The 27,570-nt window shown below is 45.1% G+C and overlaps 1 protein-coding gene across 1 annotated transcript in view; it reads right to left on the bottom strand.

Moving 5' to 3' along the window:
* Positions 1-27,570, bottom strand: part of FER1L6 (fer-1 like family member 6) — a 178,839-nt gene that overhangs the window by 51,479 nt on the left and 99,790 nt on the right. The window contains exons 19-25 of the mRNA XM_077167599.1: positions 24,058-24,235; positions 19,807-19,931; positions 14,882-15,016; positions 11,851-12,000; positions 3,991-4,101; positions 3,563-3,724; positions 2,094-2,274 (exon numbers count right to left, since the gene is read on the bottom strand). Of these exons, the coding sequence (XP_077023714.1) occupies positions 2,094-2,274; positions 3,563-3,724; positions 3,991-4,101; positions 11,851-12,000; positions 14,882-15,016; positions 19,807-19,931; positions 24,058-24,235 (1,042 nt within the window). The remainder of the gene's footprint in view (positions 1-2,093; positions 2,275-3,562; positions 3,725-3,990; positions 4,102-11,850; positions 12,001-14,881; positions 15,017-19,806; positions 19,932-24,057; positions 24,236-27,570) is intronic.

Below are 27,570 nucleotides of genomic sequence, written 5' to 3'. Positions count from 1 at the left end.
GCAGAACTCTAGGCATATGAGTGCATGTGCTTGGCAAGGGGTGGAGGTTATGTTCCTGGTTTCCATGAGCTTCTAACTGGGCTGTGGATCCAACAAACAAGGTCATAAAGATGTCCTTTCTTGACAAGGATCCTCTTCTCTCCATTTCATGCTGTAGAATTCAGTACTTACGGACATCTCCCAAACTGGAGACATCTCCCAAACTGGCTGTTGTTTCATCCAGAGTTTGTCTCCTTCAGCTACTGACTCCTCGACAGTGAATTTTGCCCCAAACCATCTATAGGCATCTACACTGTGCTGAGCACAGAGAAAGTGAGACTAGTGGGACAGAACAGAAAGCTCAGAAAAAAGTTAGGGATGTATGGGAACTAGATTTATGAGAAAGTCAGGAGTACAAATCAATGGGGAAATGAATGGCTGGTTTGTAGAGTCTTTGGAGAAAAATAGTGAACAATATTGAGAAAAATGTAGCTGGATCCCCACATTAAATCAAATCTACATTGAAAGATAAAACCATAAGGCTAAGAGAAGAAAATGTAAGTTAATACCATTGTGACCCATGGGTGAAAAAAGTTTCTCAGACAAGATCCTTAAAGAATAAACCATAAAGTTTAAAACATGGATGGGTTTGATTACATTAAAATTAAGTTCTGCTCAAAGATGGAAACCATAGACAAGGTTAGCAGTCATCAGAATAGGAGAAGATAAGAGCAACATCTACAATCTATAGGGTATTAATCTCTTAGATTCTACAAATAACTTGTGAATCAAAGAGAAAATTAAAGGAAACATAGAACATGGGCAAAGGATATGAACAAGAAAATTAGAGAAGGAAAAATCAAGATTGGCAACCAAGATATGAAGAGTTATGCAAAATCACTAGTAATCAGAGAAATCAAGCTAAAATAAAAATGAGATGCTACTTTACCTACATCAGAGTGGCAAAACCCCAAACCCAAACCAAACGAACAAAAACCCAGAGAGTTAGATAGTAGTAGATGCTATAGCAGGTGACAAAATGGTGCTCTGGAAGCATTGCTGGTAGGAGTGTAGACTGGCTTAGACTTGTACAGACTGAGGTTGACTAGTATAGACTGATTTAGATGGGGTAGAATGATGGTGTAGACTGATGAAGACTGGTATAGACTGGTGCTAACTGGTGTACACTGATGTAGACTGGGTGTAATAGTATAGACTGGTGTAGACACTATAGATGGATGTAAAGCGATGTAGAATGGTATAGACTCGTGTAGGCTAATGTTAAATGGTGTAGACTGGTACAGCCCTTTGGAGCACCCTCTAGCAGTACTTAATGAAATTAAATGCATAGATACCCTGCAAGTCAACAATCTCACCCTGGGTGTATATTCTAGAGAAATCCCCACAAAGGACCCTTCTTTGGGGGAATATACATAAGGATATTCATCCCAGCATCATCTGTGGAAGTGGGAAATAGCGAGTCAGCCTAGGGATCCAAATCTAGGCGAAAGGAAAAGACAATATGGCAGCAATAGCAGGTAGTGATAATAAGCTAACATATAATATAGCAACATGGATAGATGTTAAAACATAACATTGTGTGAAAAGAGAAACTAAATGAAGATTAGAGCACCATACCATTTACACAAACTAAACACACAAGATAGCTCCACATATTTTGCAAGGGTTAGTGGTTCAGGATCTATAGTGGAGAAGGGATTAAGATTAGGCACAGGGAATAAGACATTGGGTGGGGAGGGATGGATATAATGAGAAAGAAGCCTTGAACACATCAGTGTTAACAAGTCAGCATGAACTGAGAAGTGCAATTAACCCAACTCTCTGCAACTGATATGCAAAACAAACCAAAACAAAATGAATTCAAGCACAAAACCAAGTAAAATGTCAAGGAATGGAGGCAGGAGGAGCTTAAGTAATGTTCAGGGAAGTGTTCTTAGAGTAGTTAACCTTGACTTGAGTCTTAAAGTAAGAGTTTGGCAGCTAGAGAAGGCAGAGGGGCCTGGGCCTGTTCCTTGTGCCAGGTTCCACAGCACACAAGGTGTAGGCACCGCTACCTTCCTGTGCAGCTCCAAAATCCAAAAGGATCCTCCTACCTGGCTCAACCTGGATTCCATCCACCTGAGAGATGAGAGTGGGGGGCTCCCTGGGTCTGCACAGAAACTGCTTCAAGCAGTTGATGGTGTAGGTGCCCACGAGTGTGCTCCTGCCGAAAGCTCTCCAGTCCACCACGCAGATGCTCAGGGGTGGGTGCAGAAGCTCATTCTCGGGCAGCTCCTGGGGGCAGAGAAGGAGGAAAGGGAGGGTACTTCTTGGGGTGGTCTGTGCGTCAGGACCAAAGCCTGTCAAGCACCCATCCCCCCTTCGTCCATGCCTTGCCATTCTTTCTAGTTCATCTATTTCAGAGACACATCCTCCCTCCAGGTCATGCCCCCCACCCCCACAGTTTGCAAAACACTTTGGAGAAGTCTTCATTGTCCTCCTGACCCAAGGAGTAATTACCCAAAATATGAGGGATGGCTTATTAACAATTCCACTCAGGTTTAGATTGCAAGTGGCAGCCTTCTAAATTCTCTACGGAAGTATTTTTCAAATCTCTTTTGTTTTCATTATTTACTTCAGAGCCCTTACTTCAAATGATAGTTTGCCCAGGCCTAATATAGGAAACAATGAAAGTCAAGCCACTAAAAATGGAGCTGGGGGTCTGGGCCCTGCCCACTTGCTGAGTGGTCCCTGAGGCTCTGTGAAGCCTGATGTGAGAGGTTTGCAAGCACTGCATGTTCATTAATTCTAGTCTTCGTTAATTTAGAATGTGTCCTTTGCCCCTGAATGGGTTGGACAAAGCAAACTTTGTCTTCATAATTTGTTCCTAATAAAAGCACAAGAAGTATTCCAAGGGAATGTTGAAATGTTGAAGTAAACAAAAGCACAGGTGCTCCCAAAACATCACTTTAGAAGCCCATGTTTATTTGTAAACTACTGCCATGCTAAGTACAAAGGATTTTTTTTACAAATCTAATCATTAAAATAAGTCTCCTTAGGGTAATTGCTAGGCCAATGGGCCCCCAAATTTACAGTGGATGAGAATCACCTCATACAGATCTCAAACAGAGATTCTGGGCCCCACCCCCAGATTTCTCGTTTGGTAGAACTGGAGGGAGCCTAAGGCTTTGCATTTCTTACAAGCTTCCCCAGATGATACTGCTGAACTGGGAACGCATTTTGGGAACCACTGTTCCAGGCATTATTTTGCCAACCTCCTTGGAGTTACAGTGTGTTCTGCACTTGAAACCTTTACAAATGAAGCAAAGCAATGCAAAATAATAATAATAATAATAATAATAATAATAATACAAAACAAAGATTTGTTTGATCCCACTCTGAAATTATGGCCTCTTACTAAATTACACCACTCTTTCGTGCAGGCAGTGGACATCTGAAATTCCCAGACATCTCCCCAAGCCAAGTTAACCAAGGACAGGGCCCCGTGGTGGGAAGAGAAGGGGGTGAGCGGGGGTGGGGGTGGAGGGTCGGGCGGAGGGTGGGGGGGGGTCGCGGCTCCCACCACTTCGAAGGTCTTCGCCTGGCTGCTGAAGTTGGGGTTGCTCCTGTAGCTCTGGATCACGCAGGACTTGACTCCTTGGCCCCCACACTCAATGAGAACCTGAGGTCGGTCCACGGAGAGAAGCTGCACCTTCTTCATCTCTCGGACTCCCCAGAAGAGGACCTGCGGAGACGCCCAGCGGAGCTGCCACTCAAGGGGGAGGTGGGCGAGGGGCGCACAGCCCCATGCCTGCCCGGGCTTCGGCATGGGCAAACGAGACCCGCTGCAGCGAAGAGCCACCCTCCCTGAGGGCTCCCTCCGGTTAAGAGCGAGCTGGGCCGGGGTGGTCTCCGGGTCTCCCGCCCTTCCATCGCACCCCACGTGCAGCGAAGGGAGGAGTGCGGCCCCTTAGCCCTGAAGAGCGACTCGGGGCCTTCTCCGCGCCGTACCTCCACTCGGTATTTACTCAGCACCGGCCGGATGCTGGCAGGAACAGGGTAGATCTGAGCCGCGTCTGGCTGGTCGATGGGAGGCAGCCCTTGCGGCCCGGAGGCAGGGACCTGCCGCACAAAACCAGTCGGTTAGAAGGTGGGAGAGAAGGAGCTAGGAAGACTCACAGGAGCCGGCTGTCACCTCAGCAGTAAGTGTTCACAGTTTGGTTAACAAAGACGTCTCCAGGTTGAAGTGTCACAAGGACCCTGCATTTTACCACATGTACTTATTTATTGTGAACAAATGGATTAGTTCGCCAGTTCAATCAACATTGAGCATTTGTTATGCCCCCAAGACATTAATAAGACACCTTTCTGGAAGCTCGCTGTATAGAGGAGAGAATCACAAAGACATACAGATAAATCTTCATGACCTGATAAGATCGCACAGAACCTGCAGCAGTGGAAGGGAGAAGGAGCTCAGCTCGGACACAGAACCTTTAAGCCTTAGCCGTTCCCCTCTTCTGGCTTGTCAAGATCGCCAGAAAAACTTTAATGAACAACCACAAAAAGAGATTCGTATTTAAAATCACAGCAGAGACTACATCTTAATCAGTGAAACAGAAAATGAAGTCTTTTAAAGGCAGAACTCCAGGGTGAAAGTTATCACTTCATTTGTGATTTGGGTTAACAAAACTGCCAGAAGACAATCGTTCTGCTTTATTAAAATCTCACGCAAAGCATTCAGAGAGTTCCTCTAAGGAAAGGATCTTTCTTACTGTGTGCACAATCCCTCACTGCCTCCAAGACCTGTATCAAGACATCTGTCTTTCAAAGAGCCTTGCCTGGTTTCATCCCAGCCACTGCAGCTATCCCTGCCCCTAAGTCCTGTGAATGCAGAGGCTGAGTGATATATGGTTGAATCAGGAAACTGGGCTCTGCTGTGTGACCCTGCACAAGGCACTTGCCCTCTCTGAGCCTCAGATACTGGACCAGATGATGCCCGAAGCCCCTCTGGAGTCGAACATTCTATTAAACATTGCTTTGAAGCAGGAAGCTCTCCTCACTGGGGTTGTTTTCCAGCCTGAACAATTTCCAGAGACTTCACCAACAGGAAGCCTTTGTTTACTTCATTTTCATTCACTGAGTCCCTCAAGCAATGCTCCATATACAGCATGTTCTTGATAAATGTTTATTGACTGACTGACACATTAACTCCTCCTGTTTCATGTGCTAGAAAAAGCCTAATTGCTCATCAAAATCTGCAAAGCACAAACATATCACCATTTCTCTTTCACAGACATATTCTAGTTGGCAGTAGCAGATGTGGTTAAGCTAATTATAAGAAAACATAGAAGTGAAAAGAACAGGCACTGCAAATGCCAAATAGTCACGAGATAAGCTGCAGATGAGCCCGGTCAGATGAAGGAGCAGAGAAATGATGAGGACACATATTCATTACTGCTTGGCATTGAAGAGGTGAGCAATTTGATCTGCAAAACATCACTTCATTGGGAAAACGAATTGCTCCTCTGTCTTTAAAGGAAAAGCCTCAAAACTGCTGTGATGGGGCCATTGAAGAGGCTGCCTCTGGGTGTGCTTTTAAAAAGCACCACATGTTTCCTTATCCTTATGCTGGAATGTTGGCCTGGGAAATGCCTGGAAAAGGCTTTGCTCCCAAAGTGCTTGAAATCCCACAGAATGGTAGAGGTTGGGTGACTTTGCTCCCAGCCAAGATACAGCTTTTTCATGGGGGACTGGGTTGGCTCTGGACCTATAAAACCACATGACACGGTGGTTCAGTGGTAGAATGCTCGCCGGCCACGCAGGGGACTCAGATTCAATTCCCGGACCATGCACCCCAAAAAACAACAAAAAACCCCCACATGATATGCAGTTACTCCACACCTGGGCCAGGGAAAAATAAAATCATTTTGAAGGTAAAACTGTTAAGAATTGGGGGTGGGCAGAATAAGCAGGTCCAAAAGCCAGACTCCTCTAGTATTCCAGTGGAGAGAAAATAGTAGGCTTTTAACCGAGTCCCAGCTACAGGGCAAGGACTAGGGTGAGGCAGGTGAGGCATCTAAGGTGCAGACATACAGAGGCACCCACAACTCAGGGACACATGGCCCTAGTCCTGCCCATCAAGCTGAAGAAAACCACTGACTCTCAGAAGCCTTCCTCCTTTCTCTATCTCCATCAGTCCATCATCTGTACTTCTTTCACATCTCTTATTCAGCACAGTGGTTAGGGACCAGGCTTGTGCTCCATCACTTAGAAGCTGTGTGAACTTGGAGAAGTCACTCGGTGCCTCTGAGTCTCAGTTCCATCATTTATCATATGAAGATAATGACAGTTCTAATTTATTAGCTGCAGGAACGCAATATACCAGAAACGGAATGGCTTTTAAAAAGGGGAATTTAATAAATTGCTAGTTTATAGTTGTAAGGCCGAGAAAATGCCCCAATTAAAACAAGTCTATAGAAATGTCCAATCTAAGGCATCCAGGGAAAGATACCTTGGTCCAAGAAGGCCGACGAAGTTCAGGGTCTCTCTCTCAAGTGGAAGGGTACATGGTGAACACAGTCAGAGTTTTTCTCTCGTCTGGAAAGGCACATGGCAAACACGGTCAAGGTTCCTCTCTCATCTGGAAGGGCACAAGGTGAACACAGGATCATCTGCTAGCTTCTTCTCCTGGCTTCCTGTTTCATGAAGCTCCCCAGGAGCCATGTTCCTTCTTCATCTCCAAAGGTCGCTGGCTGGTGGACTCTGCTTTTCGTGGCTAGGTCGTTCTGCTCTGCTGTCTCTGAATCTCTCATTCTTCAAAATATTTCCTCTTTTATAGGACCCCAGAAACTTATCAAGACCCACCCAAATGGGTGGAGACATGTCATCACCTAATCCAGCTTAACAACCACTCTTGATTAAATCACAACTCCAGGGAGATGATCTGATTACAGTTTCAAACATACAGTATTGAATAGGGATTATTCTGCCTTTATGAAATGGGATTTAGATTAGAACATGGCTTTTCTAGGGGCATACATCCTTTCAAACCAGCACAACAGTGAACACATAGGGTTGCGGTGAGGAACTGCTGAGACAGCATGCAAAGCACCTTCTGGAACATATTAAGTCACCTAGGAGGAAAGGTGAACTGGAAGCAGACAGATCTTTGCAAAGATCAGAACACAACTTTAAATCATCTTAATTTCTGGTTGATTCAGATTATCTAAGATTGCTAGCACCCCAAGCTTCCTCAGAAGCAAATTTAAATCTTTTCTAGAGAAAAGTAACATCAGGATAGGCTCAAATTTTCTGCATGTGCTTTTACATACCGTGTCAAGCATGCAATGAAACATAACCAGAGAGATAAGACAATATGATAAAAAACCAAGAGAAGCAACAAGTCAAAGAAACACACACATAGGGAATTTATAAACGTAATAATCAGATATGAACTTTAAAAAGAAAAAGCTTAATCTGTTCAAGGAAATAAGTTTCAATGGAGACTGAAAACTATAATAAAAAAAAGAAAAAAATGGAAATTGTATGGCTGGAAATACAGTCACTGGAAAGAAGAACTAAGTAATTGGGTTTAAGAAAAGATCAGGTGCACAGAAGGCAGAGCGAGTGAACTGGAAGATAGATCACTATTTTTTTTTTATCATCACAATTGACTTTTTTTCTTTTTTGTGAAAAATAACATATACAAAAAAGCAATAGGGGCCGCGGTGGCTCAGCGGGCAAAGTGCTTGCCTGCTATGCCGGAGGACCTCGGTTCGATTCCCGGCCCCAGCCCATGTAACAAAAACGGAGAAACAAAATACAATAAAACAAGAAAATGTTTAAAAGATGTTTCCCTTTCTTCCTCCCTTCCTTCCTTCTATCCTTCCTTCCTTCTCTCTGTCTTTCCTTAAAAAAAAAAAAAAAAAAAAAAAAAAAAAAAAAAAAAAAAAAAAAGCAATAAATTTCAAAACAAAGCACCACAATTAGTTGTAGAACATATTTCAGAGTTTGACATGGGTTACAATTCCACAATTTTAGGTTTTTACTTCTAGCTGCTCTAAGATACTGGAGACTAAAAGAGATATCAATTTAACGATTCAACAATTATATTCATTTGTTAAATCCTATCTTCTCTGTATAACTCCACCATCACCTTTGATCTTTCTACCCATCTCTTTAGGGGTGTTTGGGCTATAGCTATTCTAACTTTTTCACGTTGGAAGGGTCTGTCAGTAATTTGGGGTAGGGAGATGGAGCTGCTGATGTCCTGGAGAGACTGGGCTCTCTGGGTTTCAGGACTTATCTGGTCCAGGGACCCACCTGGAGGTTGTAGGTTTCTGGCAAGTTACACTAGTGCATGGAACCATTGAGGCATCTTACATATTGCCCTGGGTGTTCTTTAGGATCGGCTGGAATGGTCCTGGTTGGGGTTTGGCAAGTCATGATAGGTACCAATGTCTAACTAAAGCTTGTATAAGAGTGACCTCCAGAGTAGCCTCTGGACTCTATTTGAACTCTGTCTGCCACTGTTACTTTAATAGTTACACTTCTTTTCCCCCTTTTGGTCAGGATGGAATTGTTGATCCCATGGTGCCAGGGCCGGATTCATCCCTAGAAGTCATCTCCCACACTGCCAGGGAGACTTTCACCTCTGGAGGTCATGTCCCACATAGGGGAGAGGGCAATGATTTCACTTGCAGAGTTGGCTTAGAGAGAGTGAGTAGGCCACTATTAAAGACCTACAGAAAAAGGCTCAGAGAAACAAAAGGGCACAAAACACAGAAAAGACCAAGAGAGGCATAGAGCATACAGCACGAAGGTGTAACATATATGTCATCGGAGTCACAAGAGAGAAGAGGAGAAGAGAGAAGAGAGGAGGAAAGAATGGAACAGAAGCTATATTTGAATAGATACTATCAGGGAATTTCTAAAACTAATTGAAAACCACAGTTTAAGAATCTCTACAAACCCCAAACAGGTTAAAAACAAAGAAATTCCCTTTTTACAGAACATAGTAAAATGGCTAAAAGCCAACAATAAAGAAAAATGTCTTAAAAACAGTAAGAGAATGAGAAAAGACAACACAAAGACAGATCACTCATTAGAGAACAATAATAATGATAACCAACGCTCAGTAGGAACAAGATAAGTCCAAACAATGAACTGATGTCTTCAAAATGCTAAAAGAAAATAATTGCCAACCCAGGCAATCTAATGAGCCAAAGTCAAACAGTGAGATGATGGCGAAGCCAAAGAGGCTGAAGAGCTTCGCTGAGCTCACATTGCAGCAGATACGGCGACTCCAACAGCAGCAGGAATAAAGAACATGCCGACTTGCTGCCCTGAACTACCAGGAGAGATAAGTGACCTCCACGATAAAGTTATTCATCTGCCGAGAGTCTCTTCCAGGATTACGCAGGGTATCTGCTAGAATTCTTAATAATATGTAAGGACAGCCTGCTTTTCTCCACTGGCCCCTGACTGAGATGGTGCCTGAAACTTTCAGTGACCTAATTCACACTCTAATGAGATGATTTAATGAGTGCCAAGCTAGAGGGAAGAATGTCTCAGTTTTTCAAATTAATAGAAACTTTGGTTAAAGACAAAAAGGAAATAGGGTTACCTAAGTCTACACCACAAAGACAGAGAGATTAAAATATGAAAAATCAGAGAGCCCTAATATGATGGTGAAGGAAAGAACCCAAGAAAGGTGAAAGAGAGAGAAGAGCGGGTTCTAAGAAGGCAGGGTTGCCACCTAAGTCCATGAAGGCTGCGTGCTGTACAATTCCAGGGGGTGCCAGGCACAAAGACCAAATGAAAATGGCCCCTTCTGGAGGTGTGTAGTGCATGATCCCTAAGAAACGTAAGGAGACAATTCTAGGAGTCAGCAAGTGTGGTCAGCAGATGTGTAGTTCCCCAAGCACGTCCACGTTGTAATGCCCAGTACCTGTGACAAAGGACTTTGCAGATGTGATTAAGGATCTCAATAAGGAGAGAGGATCCTGGATTATTTGGGTAGGATCAATGTCATCACAAGGGTCCTTATAACAGGGAGGCAGGAGGGTCAGAGTCAGAAGGAAATATGATGGTGGAAGAAAAAGTTCACGAGAAAGAAAAAAATTGATTGACTGGTTGGTTGGTTGATTTGTAAAAGAAGAAGAGGCAAAGTGCTGTGGATGGGGAAAGAACATTTCATTCTGATTAAGAGGGGATGTAGAAAACTTCCTTGAGAAGTCGTCTCTTGTTCTGAGCTTTGATAATCCACATTTTCATGATGGATAAGTAGGGTGGGTTTGGGGGAGGGAAGGTGGAGACATGTCATAATGGGGTAACATCATGACTAAAAGCAGAGGAGTAAATTTGTGTGGTGAGGTCAGAGAACTTGGAGTAGTCTTGCATAAAACAGGGCATATACTGTTTTTAGAGTGATATGCTGAAATGCAAGGCTGAAAAAGTGGTTCGAAGACAAATTTTAGATCTTAAAAGCCAGGCTATGGAAATTTGACATTTTCTTAAGGGCCAGATTTTCTCTTCCTGGAAATATTAACAGTTATCATGCCAAAAAAAAAAAAAAAAGTTCTGTAGTCAAACACATTTAGGAAGTATTGGATTTCAGAAAAGAAGCTAAAAAACTTTCTTTATTGCAGGACTTCTGAGTCTTTACCATGGAAATAAACATTTCAAATCCCCAAGAGAGATGTAAATGCAGCATTTCTCAAACTTTCTTTTCTTTCGGAGGGGTTGGTGTTACACAAAACAGACTTTGGGAAATGTTCTCGCAGATAAAAAGCAGGAGCCACAGATGATTTTTGAGGAGGAGAGTGGTACGGTCCACCTTGGGTCCTGAGAAGGTCACTCTGGTTGGAATGTGGGCCATGATGTGCAAAGGAGGAGGATAGGGGGCAGTGCACCAGCAGAGGTCGATACAAAAACCCAATGAGAAACAGAGCCTGTGGGAACTGAAAAGGTGAGAACTGTTCAAGGAGCCATCAGTGGGAATGGTCTGGCTACAGGGATAGACAGGTGAAGAGTTAAAACTGACTGCATTTTCAAGCCAGAGGAGGACATGGGGCTAAGAACTAGGATGGGTAGGTCAGGAGGAGAGCTAGCGTGGGTAGGGGAAGGAAAGAAAGATAAGGAATTCACTCTGGGGCAGAAAAGAACCAAGGCACTAGATCCTTCTCCCAAGACAGGGAAGTGTTTCCATAATGGAGATGGAGAGTCTGAAGGAAGCCCTCTGCAGATGAAAGCTGAAAGCAGCTGGTGACAAATGAAGGCATTTTCCAGCCCCAGTCTTCTCAGCATGTACGAGACTGAATGCTAAGCAAGTCATGCTGATGATCAAATTACTTTTTGAACAAGTAATCAAATGAGGAGTGTCCTGACGAAACCCTAATGAATTGTATCTCTTAGGCTACATAATGCTTCCTCTATGAAGTCAGCTGTCAGGAAGCAGATGTCGGGAATAATAAGCCTTACCATAGCTGGATCAGGGCAGGTCGGGTGTGAGGAAGAGTAAGTGAGACCGCTTACACAGCGTGGGGCTCCTGGTAAGAGCCCCACAAATGTTTGCTCCCTTCCTCCTTTGTATTCTCTCGTGGTCTGGATAGGTGAAGTTCAGGGAATTAAATGCACATATGGAGGCACAAGCATTGTGGGTCAAATCTGCAATGATTGTTCCTCCTGGGACTCAGATTTGTAACATAGGGGCTCTGGGGATAGTCCAGAACCCCAGAAGAAAACTTCCAGAAGAGGGAAAGCAGAGAGGGGCAAGGCATGGTTTTCATTGAAGTAGCCCCTCTAGCAAGGCCACTTCTCTAACCAGACAGACTGGACAGATGTCTGGGGCAGGTATACCTGAAGACTTACCTGCAGAAGTTCAAATACAGCAAGGAGGTCTCCTCCAGAGAGGTTCCCACAAAAGATGGGGTGATAGGTCAGCCTGGGTGGCTCATAGTCCTGGTCTGCCAGCCTCACAACAGGGGCAGCCACTGTGGCACCCAAATATTCTGGTTTCCCCTAGGGCAGAAAGAAATGAACTTCTGTCCCCTCATTGTTAGTGTACCTGGTTCTGCCCACACAATGTGATTTTGCAAATAATCTTCACAAGAATGCTAACATCAGTGCCTGCCTCTTGCCCACTGTCTCATCCTCTACCTCTGCCAACCCCCTCTTAACCCTTTCCACAGACTTGGGGAGCACTGAAATCCATTCAGGCTCCCAGAGAAAACTCTAAAATGGTCACTGGAGCATTAGGACCTTCCTGGCCCAAGGTTATCTAAGGGGGCATCTCTCTGCTCAACATGTTGGCTCAGCAGGGTAAAGTTAAAATGTCCATCCAAGATAGACATGAACAGGAAAAGGAAAAAAATAGGTGCCATCAACTGTTCTGAAGGAACTCCAAGGTAGGGCATCACTGCAGTTGGAGACATGAGCTTTGGGATCCAGAAAAACTGAATTTTGAGTTCCATTTCTAGCTCTGTGGTCTTAGGGAAGTTACTCAAACATTTGAGCCTCATGGCTGAAAAAAAAAAGGATAAAAATAATACCTGTTCCATAGGGCCATGAGGACCAAATCTAATCATCTATGTGATTTTCAGTGACAGGTATACAATAAGTGCCCAGTACATGGTAGTATGATAATAGTGGTGACCATGATGATTAGGGTCAATATGTTTAAGTAAAGGGGAAGTTTGCCCACTTTTCTTGGTAGCAAAAGAGGATATATAAATATCTTCAGAGGTATGTATATGGGCCTTAAGTTTCTTTAGGAGCCATTTGTTGGAGCCACCTCCTGCCTCTAACCCCAGGCTGGGTCCAAGTTCCCCCAGGAAACATCACTCCACCTTGCTCTTTATTTCTGGGACTGCAGGAGGTCAGCTCCATGCAGGCATGTTACCTGCTTCATTCATTGCTGTGTGCCCTGGCGCATGGCAGGCACTCATTACACACGACTGAGTGAAAGCAGAGGGATGACTGGCCTCTGCAGTCCAAAGACATGCCCATCTCAGCAGCCATGCTGCTTTATTGCCTTTGGACACATGAACCCACTTGCGTTCCCAGCTGCAGGAAGAAGTTGGTGGTGGAAATGTGGTTTAGGTTTAGCTACACTTGCAAACACACAGAGCTGCCCACTGGTATCCACCGGAGAGGTCAGACCTGTTCTGGTCTGGGTGGAGTTAGGGCAGCCGGATAGAAAAAGCTGATGGATCTGCCCAACAATTCTTTCATGGACCCTGCTGGGAATAGTTAAGTCAATTAAGCCTGGAACCAGAAGTGTAAACAGAAACCCAAGCAGCCAATTTGCCAACCATGAATTCCTTTCTGACAGAGCCAGAAGGCCTAATTAGGGAACAAGCCTATAGTCTGGGACCTTGGGGCCAGGAGAGTCAGATGATCTAATCATCTGATCACCACTCTCAGGTGGTGGGCCCCGTTTAGCTGCAGCCACAGGTGTGAAGGAAATCTTTTGCATCTCCACACATATCTTAGGAGGAGAAAAGTACAAATCCAAACCATTCCTATTTTCTTTCTCTCCCACATTTCGTTTTCTCTTTATATGCAAGGATTGTAAGCTTGATTTTTCTACGATGGGTTTGGCTTGGGGTGGAGACTGGGAAACCATCACTGAATGCAGGTCTGGACATGGTTCTGGAAAGCAAAGGGGGCAGCCGAGGGAAATTGGTGCAGTCCAGCCAGTCGGTTTAGCAGGAGCTTTTGGAGATACTTGATTGCTGTGAATGGTTTTCAGTTAACAAATAAATACTTAGGATCGGAAGCAAATTGTTAGGAAAAAAATTGAGAAGGTATTTGTTTTGCGACCTTCTCTACAGAAAATCTGTATTGCATGCAAAACAGTAAAATCATATTCCATAAATACATACATTTAGCCCCAACCAAGACACGGGGACACAGGGTCCACGAGAAGGAGCGACACGGAGAACCACGTATAAGTCTAAGTTGATATGGCCACACGAACCACATATACCCACAGGCACAGGAGACCTGTGTTTGAACCCTTGTTCTGCCTCCAGCTAGCTGGGACCTTGAGCAAGGTATTTGGCCTCTCTGGATTCAATGTGGGCTTAATGCTCCCTTAATGCCCTGTGGGGTCCCTGCTCCTGTTTTATGATTCTTACATCCCATTTCCCAACTGACCCTGGACCAAGGCCTGGGCTCCACGGGTGGCCTGAGTAGGGAAAGTTTCTTGGAAAAACTGTTGTACTTAATATATTTTTGCTTCTATAACCTCCTGTGGTCATAGAGACATCAAAGAAAACAAATAAGGTCTTTGCCATTCCTCTCAGTCTCCTTAATCAAAAGAAGTATATTTGTCTTAGAAAAAGTATTCTACAGTAAGCTACTGAATCTATGCAAGCTTTCAGAACACAAACATCTCTGGAGGAGAAGAGGTTTGGTTTTCATCGTGGCAAAAAAGGGAGATGAATGCATTGTTGCAGGGTTTGGATGCAATTAAAAAAAAAAGTCCCAGTTATAAAGGCTGAGTCAGTGACAGTTCCCAGTCAGATGAGATGACTAAAAACTTCCTGTTCTCAAATGGCATGGGCATTTATATTAAGCAGCGTTAAGACCTAGAACAAGCTGTAGGATGGGGCAGCTGCAGTTGCTGTATATGATGAGGATCACAGACTCAAAGAAGTGTGTGCCCTTTTGTAAACCAGATTCCATTTTAATCGCAATTTAAAGGGGAAATTGAAGTGAAAACTCTTTAGTGAAATAATCACTCATCATCAATTTTCCTGGTTCTGTAAATCATCATTTTCCTAGACCAGATTTGCCTCCAGGCATGTCCAGAGTCCTGACCAGTCCATGCTATAATAAAGTAAGTTAGTTCAATGTGGTGACGAGGTGCAGCCGCACTGCCCTGGGGGACCCTTACCACCGCGTCGCTGTCATAGAGCTCCACCACCACGTGGGGCGGGGACTCCAGCAGCTCTCGCTGGTCTCCGTGCAGCACCAGGTCACTGAATACCAGCATCTGGTTCCAGGTTGGGGAGAGGGTCTGGGAAATGACCTGGAAGGCGGGGCCAAAAGAAAACAAAACATCATTCAATTGGGCTGTAGGGCACCCCACCCCCAGGTGTATTTAACAGATACTTTGGGGTGAGGGGCACAGATGACATCATTGTCATCATGACTCATTCAACATTCAAGCAACAATGTAAACCAAACAGCTACTCTGGGCTAGATGCTAGGGTATGCACGGATTCCCTGCCATCCAGGAACTTACATTTCAGAATGTAAGTTTAACCAGCCTATTTGCATGTTTACCAGTCTATTTGCATGCATAATTTCAACTCAGTTGTCACAATAGTGCTGTGATGATGACACTGGCACTATGCTTTATTGAGCACTTGCCGTATGCCAGCTGCTAAGCTTTACATTCATTGTCTCATTCAAACTTCAAGGTGGGTACGGTTATCTACTCACATTTTACAGACCAGGAAACAGAGGCTCACTTGTCCAGAGCCAGCAAACAACAGAACTGGGATTTGACCCGTGTCACCAAAGCCCAGACTGCTAACCTCAACCACACTCACCAAGTAGATGCTATAGTATCTCCATTTTATGGGACAGCAAGCCAAGGATGGGGTAGATCTAGTGATTCTTCACTTATGAGCAAGCTGCTATTCATCATCAAATCTCCTTCAGTGGGGCTTAAAACTAACATCCCTTCTTTCCAATTCTACTATTTCGTGGATACTTAACTGCCTTGAACCAGGCTCTTCAAAGCACAGTCCTAGACTGTGATATCGGCATTTGGCAGGAGAAATCAAAGGACAGAAAAAGACAATAAGCTGCATGATGGTCCAGAATTACCAGGGGGTCACCCAGAAGTGGCTCCGAGCCACCCCCTCACCAGGCCATTCAAGCCTGCCTTTGGAAGGGAGGACGGGCTTGGACTTGCATCCTTACCCCTCTTTATGCGTGTTTGGAAACATGCCAGTTTCCCAGAGCTAAAGGGCCGAGGTTGTTTGTAGGGTGGTGGAGCCACACCTGAACTGAGGCCCCATTAGCGCGCAGGTCGGACTGCAGGGAGGTCAGCCCTGCAGACCCCAATCACATTTCCCTCTGGTCAGGCTGTGCAGGTGGAAAGGTGATTTCACAGGTGAACACGCCACTGCAGCAGCTCTCTTACCTCTCACTCTTCAAAGTGGGAGGGATCAGGGAGAGATCTGGTTGGACCAATTTTCTAGACTAAAAAACCCAGATAAATCCATCACCATCTTGGAGGATTTTTACATTAAAAGTTATCTCCAATCACACCATTAAATCACTCGCACCGTTACCACAGAAGAACAGTTTTACTGCTTTTCTTTATGTGAGTCATAAAAGTATTGTGCATCTTCGCCTTTTCCTTTCCTTCTTGCCTTTAGAACATTTTATGCCTTAGAAACAATGGGGTTTTTAATATAAGAGTTCAGAGAAAAATCTCTAACTTTTCTGGCAGGTAAAGAAAGCCTTCACCCAACCTACCAGCAAAAATTATGGAGTTGCATTGAAAAGTTACCCCAGGTCAGTGGCTGGCATCATAACGAACTGAGTGCTTTTATGCTATTTTTAAAAACAGAAATGTGATCACTTTGCAGGGTGGACCTGCTACAGATGATACTAACGTAACCCATGACCTTCACCACACCTTTCTTGTTTAGACATTTTGTTGACTTCCTTGGCCCTTTGGGTTGTGAGGTGCCACTTGACAAGCTTCCAGGAGCCTTCATCTATTTGTTTGTTCATTCATTCATTCAACACATTTATTCAGGACCTACAATGTGCTGGGCACAGTATTAGGCACTTGCCCATCCTCACACACTTGGAAGGTATTCAATAAATATTCATGTGAACCAGCGAGTGGGCATTGGCCTGTCCTCAGAGCTGGTCCCATGAATAGAAGGAGCACGGAGTCATCTTCAAGAGGTATAGAAGGGTTTGCTCAACCAAAATACTTCCCCCCAATGCTCTGGAAAGGTGCCTGGGATTTGCCTAATTTAAGGGTTTCCTTAGGAGAGATGCCATATATCTAGGTTAAGTGACACTGTTTGGGGTCACATTATTCATGATAACAGTTGCTAACACTGAAGAGGGAGTGAGATATAGACAGAGCATGGCTTTCAAGTTGGAAACCCCATGGAGTGGAAGCCTACTCTCATCACTTGCTCTATGTGCAATTGGGGCAGGCAATTTAACCTCTCTGCATTTTAGCCTCCCTCCTTTAAATGCAGATAGCACCTACCTTGGAGCATTGTTAGGACAATTGTCTGAGACACAGCATGTAAACGCTTGGCACATAATAGATGCTCAATAAGTGCTTGTTGCCCACCCCACCACACTCCTGCCCATGTTCTTTTATAAGTAAACACACGAAAACTGACTATATGCTCATCTTCGTGGCCTGGGGTAATAGCACCCAACAAGACACTGTCCCTGTCCTCAGGACTGAGCAATCTATCTAAGTGCTTGAAATCTCCAGATCCACGCTTCCTTCCCTCTAAGGTCCCCTCTCCTTCTCTACCACTCCCCACCCACTCTTAGCCATTTATTCCCTCTCCCTTTCTATACCCAAGCCTTTCTCCTTGGGAACTTTCTCCCTTTCCCTTCATCCTTCTGTTGCCATAAGACTTCTAAGTCCCAAATTCCTAGTGTTCTGGAATAACTGGCTCCACCTCCCTGAAATATTTTGTGCCATTAAGTCACTTTATAAAAGGTTGCTCTGCAGAACTAGCCCTTACAGGGGCTTTTCCTTAAGCACCATGTGGTTAATTCAGATGAATGCTACCATGGAAAACAGTGGAGCTCAGATATAACTGCAAGGGTCACCAGGCTCAGCAATCCCCATCTCAAACAGCGAGGCGGGATTGGTGGAAACATCAGACATGGGTCAGTCCCCCATAAGCAGAACAACTCTGAAAAAAGAGAGGGAAACTGGAGCCCTTTCTAACCAAAATGAAAGAATGGTTAAGCCAAGTGGCTTTGGGACCAGAAAAATCTGGGTTTCCACCTCGGCTCCTCCCTCTTCTAGCCACCTGGTCTCTAAGCCCTCCTCACCTGCAGAACAGGGACACTAATTCTCTCCGCCTTTGGGCTACAGTGAAACGCAGCAAACGGGGCACATCGAATTCTTAGCACTGTGCCTGGCACATGGGGAGCTTTTAACAAGTTGCAGTTATTATCATTTATAAAAATAAGGTCCTCTCTTCAAATGATAGAGGCAAAGTCCAGGACTCAACAGAGCCTGCTTTCCCTTTCAAATCATTATTCGATCATTTAAAAAACATCTGTTCCTTTGAGATATGAGTCTAGATTAAACAAAGATCCCATCAGGAGATACAAAGACGAAGGATCATTACACAGCAGCCCAGTGAACTCACTTAACCCCCCACCCCAGCCTGGACCCTGAGATCACTGGGAGGCCCTGGAATTCCACAGTGATTGTGCAGCTGGAGGGTCTCCAGGGTCCAAGCTTTAGGGAATCTGGCTTTGGCCTCAGTGATAAAAAGAACAAGTGCTCACACAGAGGTTGTTGCGAGCGAGGCCCTGTCCTGTGTGTTTCACCTTCCGGGGTGTCTGACAATGTTATTCTCCCTCTCTACAGATGAGGACACTGAGGTACAGAGAGGGTAAGCGACTTGATTAAGGTCACACAGCCAAGAAATGGCAGAGTCCAGATTTGAACCCAGGTAATTTGCCTCCGAAATCTGTAACCTTAGCCTCTATGCTGTACACTAGCCCCAAGACCCAGGAAGAGACAGCAGCCTGGCCACTTCGCATTCAGTCACTGAATGAGGGTGCAGTCACCTTCCCTCTGGGGCCTCTCCCGACTCCCCTCCCAGACAGGACGCCCCTCGCCGCCTGGCTCTTATAGGACTTCGCACAGGCCTGCACCACGGGGCTTACCACCGGATGGTAGAGCCGTCTGTGTAGGGGGACACGTCCCCGCCCCGAGAGAGTGCCACGCAGGGGTAGGGACTGGTCCCCACTTCCCCAGAACCAAACATGGGACCTGCCACAAGCGCCCACGGGGCTGGCTGAAAGGACGTGACAGAGCTGGGCGTCGCAGAGATGAAACCTCAGCCTGACACCATGGCCCGGGTCACAGGCATCACCGGATGTAACGCCGCCATTCGCCGTGCACCCGCCTCAGCCTCCGCTTGGGCACGACGACCCTGTTTTACGATGATGAGCCTCTTCGGTAGGATTGTGCTATCTGCCCCAAAGACCCGCGGCTAGACACGGGATGCGTGTGCGGAGCCCGGGCCTAGACGGCCAAATTCTTTAGGGGGCTTCCCTCCGCGGAGGGGTGGAGCCCGGGAACCCCAGCCGACGTCCCGTCGGGTTTGCAGATGAGCCTGTGCTGGGAGGGAAGGGAGCACGCACGCAGCAAGCATCCCAGCCGCCCAGAGTCCTCAGGCCGGCCCCTTCCAGGGTGGGCGCGGGGCGCTGGGTGCTCTGTCCTCCCAGCCGGCCGCCCAAAGCGGAAAACCCTCCCCCAGGTCCACTCAGAGCCTCCCGAGGGCTGTTTTCCCGGGTGGTCTTCTCCTTTGTTCTTTCCCCATCACCATGGGTGCTGGCTCCGCACTTCAGCGGGCGCTGCGGGAGGGCCAGGCGCCGTTTCCCTCCTCCCGCTTTCCTCCCTCCCTCCCTTCCCCTCGGGCACCCGCGGGGGAAGCCACAGCCCCCCAGCCCTCCCTTGCACGCCGTGCTCTGAGTCTGACACGCCCTCACTCCCAGGGCTACGGCATTTGCAACGGGCCGGTTTCTCTTCGCGGCTTCGGGTGGGGGCGCGGGCCGGCGGGTCCCCGTTACCTTGGTGGTCTGGCAGTGCGAGAGGAACGAGACTTTGGCGAAGGGGTCGGAAAGCCCGGAGCTGTCGGCCGCGATGAGGCCCCGGGCTTGGTACATGTGAGCTCTCAGCTGAAACACATGCCGGGCTGCGCACAGACATAGATTAATTAATACACTTAGCCCCACTTTACAGATGAGGAAAATGGGCAAAACGCTCAAAATACCTGGCCCGAGTTTGCAGTTAACCAATGCCAGAGCCTGGATTTGGACTGACTGCTGTCTGATTCCACAGTCTGCTTCTCTTTCTAAAATACCAGACTTTCCTCCCTACTAACTCAGAGTATGTCTCCCGGTTCCACTGATGCGTGTATGTGTGTTGTGTACTGTGCGTGTATGGTAAAAGGGGGTCCTACCCAAATAGTTTTTACGTCAACAAACTCAATGAATATATGAAGCCATCATTCATCCATTCTTCCATTCACCCAGCCAACACCATTTTGAGTGCCTGCTGTACACCAGGTACAGTCCCGGTCCCTAGAATTCCAAGATAACTGAGTCATGGTCCCTGCCTTCCGGAGCTCTGGGGAGAGGGTTCCAACTAAAGAGGCAAGCACCCAAATCACAGTGACAGAAGCCAAGGATGACAAGTGTCCTGCGAGAGATGCAGGCAAAGGACATGGGAGGCTAAAGGCAGGGGCGAGCACAGCTGTTTAAAGGGATGGGAGGAAGGAGGGAGGGGCTCAGGTTGGGCCAGGTAAGGGCTCAGTAGGGGAACCTCATCATAGTCCTTAGTTTGTGATATTTTATGATTGTTGGCTGTTGTAAGGCTCTCCTTGATTTGTATATTCATTTATTCCCTGATACCTATTTCCCTCCCCCTCTGAAAGGCCGCCATTGAACTGCGTTCATTGTGTATCCACATGTGAGTGTTGACATGGGGACTGGTCTACGGCACCCTTGTGCGCTGATCTGAACAGCTCTACTCAGTGAAAATTAAGTGCACGGATACTCTGTGGTCCACAAAACCACTCCCAGGCGTACATTACACATGTCATAAGTGGACTCCTACAAGGTTACCAAGCCTCTCTTTGCCTTGGCTTCCTTATCTGTAATATGGGGGCAATAATAGTTCCCCCGTCATAGGATTGTTGTGGGGATTGCAGGGCTGGGAACGGCGCCAGGCACCTGGGAAGAGCTTTACAAGTGGTTGTGAAGATGTTGGGTGCCACCGTCCCCAGCGTCCTTGGCAGCGTTACTGGTAGTGGTGGGCAGTGGGGAGAACCGGTGCCCACTGCAGGAGAGAGCGGTGGATGTACGTTAGGAGCAGGTCCGGTGGTTAGAAACAGTGGATTAGAGGTTTACAGAGCAAAATGGACAGCACTCAGTGAGAAATGACAGGAGCAGCATGGGCTACATAAGACACCACTCTTCACATACAATGTATGAATATCTACCCACAAAACAAAAATCCACATTTTGCCAAAACACACTGAAACGAAAAGGTTTTGGCTCTCGGGGAGGAGGCACTGACCCTCAAGGATGGCGGCATTTGATAAACAGGGTTGGAGGGTAGTGGATACAGGAGACCTGAGGAGACCTTTCTCGGCATCTGGAGCATGGTGGGTCAAGACGAGGACAAAAGGGTCAAACAGAATCTGGTTCGGTTCGGTAGAGTACAGAGTCCTAGATAATTATGGTCACACAGCCCAGGGCTTTGCAGGCCGAAATGTACCTAGGCTAATGGGCAATAGGGAGCACAGGGACAGAGGATACCAGAGCAAAGCCTTAGGAAGAAGACACTGTGAGTCAAGTGTGCAAGGGAGACAAAGAAGAGATGCCAGGTAAACTCCTGGGAGGGAAGTCTTAACACCCAGCCTCTATCCTTCAAAGGTAGAAATGAGAAGGAGTGGGAGAAAGCTTGTGGAGGACTTATGGGACTTGGCTCTCCGACTGGCAGGGCAAGGGGAAGGAAGGCAGCAGGTGTCAAAGACGACGCCTTGCTTGATGGACAGGAGGCCTGGACATGTTCCTGCCCCTCCACCCTGTGCCTGGCTACATGGGATAAGTATGGAGTCTGAGAATATAGTAACCACCTCAGTCTCCACTCTGATCCTGCAAAGGTTTCAGAAACATGAGTTCTCCACACTCCCAAACCAAGTGTAGATACCTGCAGTGCAAGGTGCTCCAAGATCCCACCAGGTCTCTCAGGAGACCCAGAGAAGTGATTCTTTGGACCCATTCCAAGTCCTCACATCCCCACCACAATCACCAGTAGACACTGAAGTGGGCAGGATGGGCCCTGCTGATAAGGAGCTCCCTAATGATGGCAACAGCAGATGGGCCAGAGTTTGCCGATAGCAGTATGTTTAGAGTTGACTCGTATACCCCTTAACATGTGTCTAGTGAGGCATAGTTCTAAGCTGGGAGTGAACTTGGGAATGTCTCATCCCCTGAGAACATCCGCTAGCTGCTCCTTAAGTAACCAAGCCAAGAACTTCAGCAGGACTCCCAAGTACTGCCACACAGGCAGCACACTGCACAACTCTGGCGGGGATGGCGGTGGGTGCCAGATATTAGTCCAGACTTCTGTTTCTGTGAAACCTTGAGTCTCCCCAGCTCTGTTCCCTGGATTAATGAAGTCATTCTCCTCTGGGCTCTCCTTATACTTTGGTGATTCATCTCACTCTTTACTTTTGGGCAATGGGAGTTCTAATTGCCCCTGCTTGAGGACCAGGGTCGCCTCATACTCATCCCCAGAACTCCTCACTAGATCTTCCACCATGCATTCTACAGAGTCAGTACAAACTAATTATTTGTTAAATGGATGTTTTCCAAAGCATGAAATGGCTAAAGAAACAAAATTGTCCAGGACGTGTGGAAGGCAGCCATTGGCAGGCCATAGCAAAGGAGGTTTATTAGAACATTCCATGAAAACAATATGCTGAAGAGGATCAGAAAACTTTGGGAAAAGGCCTTCCCCTCCTCTGAATTATTAGTAGCTGGAACAGCAAACATGTTCAGGTCCCTAGGATCTACAAAGATCATGTCTGTAGAAATAGTAAGATAACTCAGTGTAGGTATACTCTAACTGAAGATGAGAAGTCTCTAAAGGCAGAATGGAATGCAGTAGAAAGAAAGCAGGATTTGGAGATAGCTCACTCCACCATTTACTAGATCTGTGATCTTGGACTGTTTCTGAGCATCTCTGAAACTTTCTCCAGCTGTAAAATGAAGAAAACTCCCAGAGCTGATGGGAGAAGCAGACGAGATCTTATGTATAAAGTACAGGGCACAATACTTGGCATGTGATAGGGGCTATGCACTTTCCAAAAAGAAACAAGACTTGGAGCAGAAACTATGAGCTAAGCCATTGGATAAATATTTCCAGGACCTTGTCTTTGCTAACTATTAAGCCTCTTAGATTTCAATGGCAGTCAAGGGCACCAGTATCAGAGAAGCCTTGTGCAACACATTCCTGGGTATGTAGACAGTTCCCCAGTTATTCCAACACTGGCTTGATTCAAAGCTCAACCTCAGGAGAAATAAAGGTAAAGTAGCAGTCTGCTTCACTTGGATTCAGCAGCAACAGATCATATAAATTGAAGTAATTTGGAAATGAGGCAAAAGGCAACTGCAAGTCATTTATATTTATGATAAAATTTTAAAATGCATGAAAATTTAAACATGGGGCATTCCTAGAAGATAACTCCATAGGAGAAAAGATTACACAAAGCATTTTGTATTTATACAAGCAGACAAACCAAGAAACAAGCTGGAGAAATATGTGTGATCCCATAATATCCTTTTCAATTGGGGCATTACTGGGAAATTAAAATGCCTGCTATTTGTAGATCAAAACCCCAATGCCAAAACCAAAAGGAAAAAGAAAAAAACCCAATGCCATATTAAAAGAAAATCTGCTTCAGTTTCACCCAGGTGACATCAGCACAGGAACTTACTGACATTTCACTAAAAACATTTTTTGCTTAAAATGAAAACTCAACCTGTAGAGTCTGCCAACAAAGAAACACACATGGCTTTCTCATGATAAACATAAAAACAAAAGTTTTTATTCCAGAGTTTTTAAGGACTTCATCTCATTCTTTTTTAGCTGAGACATTGAAAGAGAATTTAGAAACTGTATTAAAAGAAGGCAAATAAGTTGATCCTAAGAGAGCATGCAGACAACTCATCCCAGGCTGCCCTCCTCCCTGTTTTCTCACAAGCCCACCAGTGATGTCTAATGACCCTCTTGCCCAGTGGGCTTCATACCTTGGTAGAGCAGGCTGGCTGGGGGGTGGTTGGCGCCAGTCACTTTGGAGGGCATTTCTACCTCATATCCTGCTGGCAAGTTGTCCAAAATGGCGCCCGAGTATTTGGTGGAGCCCAACCACAGGTACACGTCGACTTTGGCTTGTACCGACCAACCAGCTGGCCGTTTTCCAGGAAGCTGAGGAAAGGAAACAGGAAGTCTACCTGGTTAGCAGGAGCCAATATTGGGCCTCACTCTTTGAGGAAAGACGGCCTCTCTGGGCACAGGGCCTGGAGGGGGTGTTTGGAGAGCAGGTCTCAGGGATGTGTCTTATCCCAAGATGAGAATTATGACCCCATGTGGCCATGATGCAGGAGTTGACAGGAATGTCCAGAGTCAGTGGGGCCTGAATCTTAAACAGGCCCTGTGAAAAGCCCTCTTAAGCACTGGACCATTGTATCTAATCAGGGTAACAGGATTATCCCTGTTTTACGGATGAGGAAACTCAAGGTCAGAGAGATTAAATAAGTTGCTTATGCTCACTGAGCTTTTAGGTGACAGACTCGGGACTCAAACTCAGTAAAGATGATTCCTAATTCGGACTCTAGACTCTGAGCCCTCATATTCTGCCTCCTTCTCTTTCTCACACCAAGCTGAAGTCTCCTTCCCTGGAGCCAATCACAGTTCTGCCTCTTTGGTTCATTCAGAAAAACTCAAATGCTTCTTCCACATATCTTCACGTACCTGAAGAAACCTACCACATGCCCACCACCTCATCCTTTCTGCCTTAGTTAAAAACCTTGAGTTGCTTTATTCCTTCTTCGTGCAACATGGTTTCAAATTCCCTTACTAATCACCTTTCTCTCCTTTGAATGTGCTCTGACTTGTATGCATATCTATGTTTGTTTGAAGTTCTATGTTTATGTATGTAATAGTATGCGGGGGTGTGAGTGTGTGCATGGGGGAGTGTGTGTATGTACATATGTCTGTGTGTACACATATGTATCCTTGTATATACATGTATCCTCAAGATGTGAAGGACACAACTCAATACAGAGAGTGTGACTACTTTATTTCTCAGTTGCTAGGACTAGGGAACCCCCTGCTTCCATTAAGGAGTCCCAGGTCTGTGGTCGTATTCAGGATTGCCGACAAGGCCATCACTCTGAGAGTGGCCTGTGGCACTTGAGACTCTCCAAATTTTGTTGACGCTTCTAAGTGCCTCTTCACAGTTACTTAGGATTGCCTCTCAGTAATTTCCCCCTTTCTCCTGCACCACTCCTCTCCCAGAAAGAATCACAAAATCCTTACTGTGAAAGGCTAGAACTTGCTCTGATGATTTCCAAGGCTTCCATGGAGACCCCCTGAATTTGAAATGGGGCAAAGTTTCTTTGTCTTTCTAAATTGTTCTGTGGATTTCATAAATGGACTTTGAGCCACTCAATTCAGCAACTACTACGAGTGTTGCTGGGCCCTTGCTGAGGGAGTGAGGCCAAGAAGGCATCAGGATGACGGAGACACAGTCCTTGCCCTTCCTAGGACCAAACCTGTGTTCACGAAATGCAGTGTCAGGTTTAAGAGATAAAATGCTAACGGAGCAGTGAAGAAGTGGCCACTATTTCTATTCTTTCTTAGCTGGGCTAAACTTAAAAGATACTTTGGAGATGGACCAGTCAAAAGGGATCCCAGAAACATGAATAAAGATACAGGGGCAGGAATAATAGTGATAACATGAACTAGCATTTAGCGAGTTCTTCCCATGTGCCAGAAATAATGATCAGAGCTTCCAGAAAAGAAGGAGTTGTAACCAGCGAGTATGAGAGTCATGATGGATAAAGGCACAGATGAGATTGAAAAGTCGAGCTTCCAGAAAAGAAGGAGTTGTAACCAGAGAGTATGAGAGTCATGATGGATAAAGGCACAGATGAGATTGAAAAGTCTTGCTTGTTACATGGAGGAGTTTAGGTTTTACTTTTTAGGGAGGAGGATGCCATTATTTATTCAACTCAAGAAAGCAAATAATGATTGAGAACTTAAGTCACGTTGTTGATAAAAGCTAACACTCTGCAACCTGTCATTTTTAAAACTATAATAAGGCAGGTTATCCTCAATTCATCATTTCTACAACAATAATAGTAGTACTAGTAATAGATAAAATGTACTGAGCAGTTTTTCAATAAGACAAATATTTATTAAGAGTCTAAGATTAGGAGCTATAGACATATCATCAGTGACAGTGGGAGACTTCAATACACCAGTCTCTGCTATAGATAGAGCAACCACACAGAAGATCAACAAGGAAACAGAGAACCTAAAAAAAGATAAATGAATTAGAGCTAACAGACATATAGATCATTACATCCCAAACACCAGGACACATTCTTCTCTAGTGCATATGGAACGTTCTCCACGAAGGATGATATACTGGGACATAACTAAGTCTCTATAAATTTAACAAGATTGAAATTATTCAAAGCATTTTCTCTGATCACAATGGAATACAGTTGGAAACTAATAATCACCAAAGAACCAGCGCTTTCACAAATATATGGAGATTAAACAACACACTCTTAAATAATCAGTGGGTCAAGGAAGAAATTGCTAGAGAAATCAGTAAATATCTGGAGATGAACACTAATGAGAATACAACATATCAAAACTTATGGGATGTGGCAAAGGCAGTGCCAAGAGAGAAATTTATTGACCTAAATGCCTATATTTAAAAAAATCAAGAATGAGCTAAACTTGAGGATGTAAACTGCTCACCTGGAAAATTTAGAGAAAGAACAGCAAACCGACCCCAAAGCAAATAGAAGAGAAATAATAAAGACTAAAGCAGAAAGAAACAAACTATAGAACAATAAAACAACAGAAAGAATCAACAAAAATAAAAGTTGTTTTTTTGAGAAAATTAACAAAACTGACGGTCCCCTAGCTAGACTAACAAAGAAGCAAAGAGAGAGGACATACATAAATAAAATCAGATGAGAGGGGGTTGTTTCTTGAAGATGACTGTATAATGACATAGGTTTTACAATGTAACTGTGTGATTGTGAAAACCTTGAGTCTGATGCTCTTTTTAACTAGGGTATTGACAGATGAGTAAAAAATATGGATAAAAAATAAACAAATAATAGGGGGAAGAAAGGTTAAAATAAATTGGGTAGAGGGAAATACTAGTGGTCAATCAGAGGGAGGGGTGAGGGGTACAGTAGTATGAGTTTTTTCTTTTTTACATCTTTTTCTGGAGTGATGCAAATGTTCAAAAAAATGATCATGGCAATGAATACACAGCTATGTGATGATATTGTGGGCCACTGATTGTATACATTGTATGAAATATTTGTATGTTAAGAATGTTTGTATGTTGTTTTATTAATAAAAATATTTTTAAAAAAGAAATGAGAGGGGGGTTGCTACCACAGATCACGAAGAAATTAAAAAAAAATCATTAGAGATATTATGAACAACTATATGACAACAAACTAGATAACTTAGATGAAATGGAAAAATTCACAGAAACACACAAATTA

The sequence above is a fragment of the Tamandua tetradactyla genome, chromosome 6 (genome assembly GCF_023851605.1).
Source record: "Tamandua tetradactyla isolate mTamTet1 chromosome 6, mTamTet1.pri, whole genome shotgun sequence".
NCBI classification, from domain to species: domain Eukaryota; kingdom Metazoa; phylum Chordata; class Mammalia; order Pilosa; family Myrmecophagidae; genus Tamandua; species Tamandua tetradactyla.
This window is presented reverse-complemented; position numbering and strand designations above follow the sequence as displayed.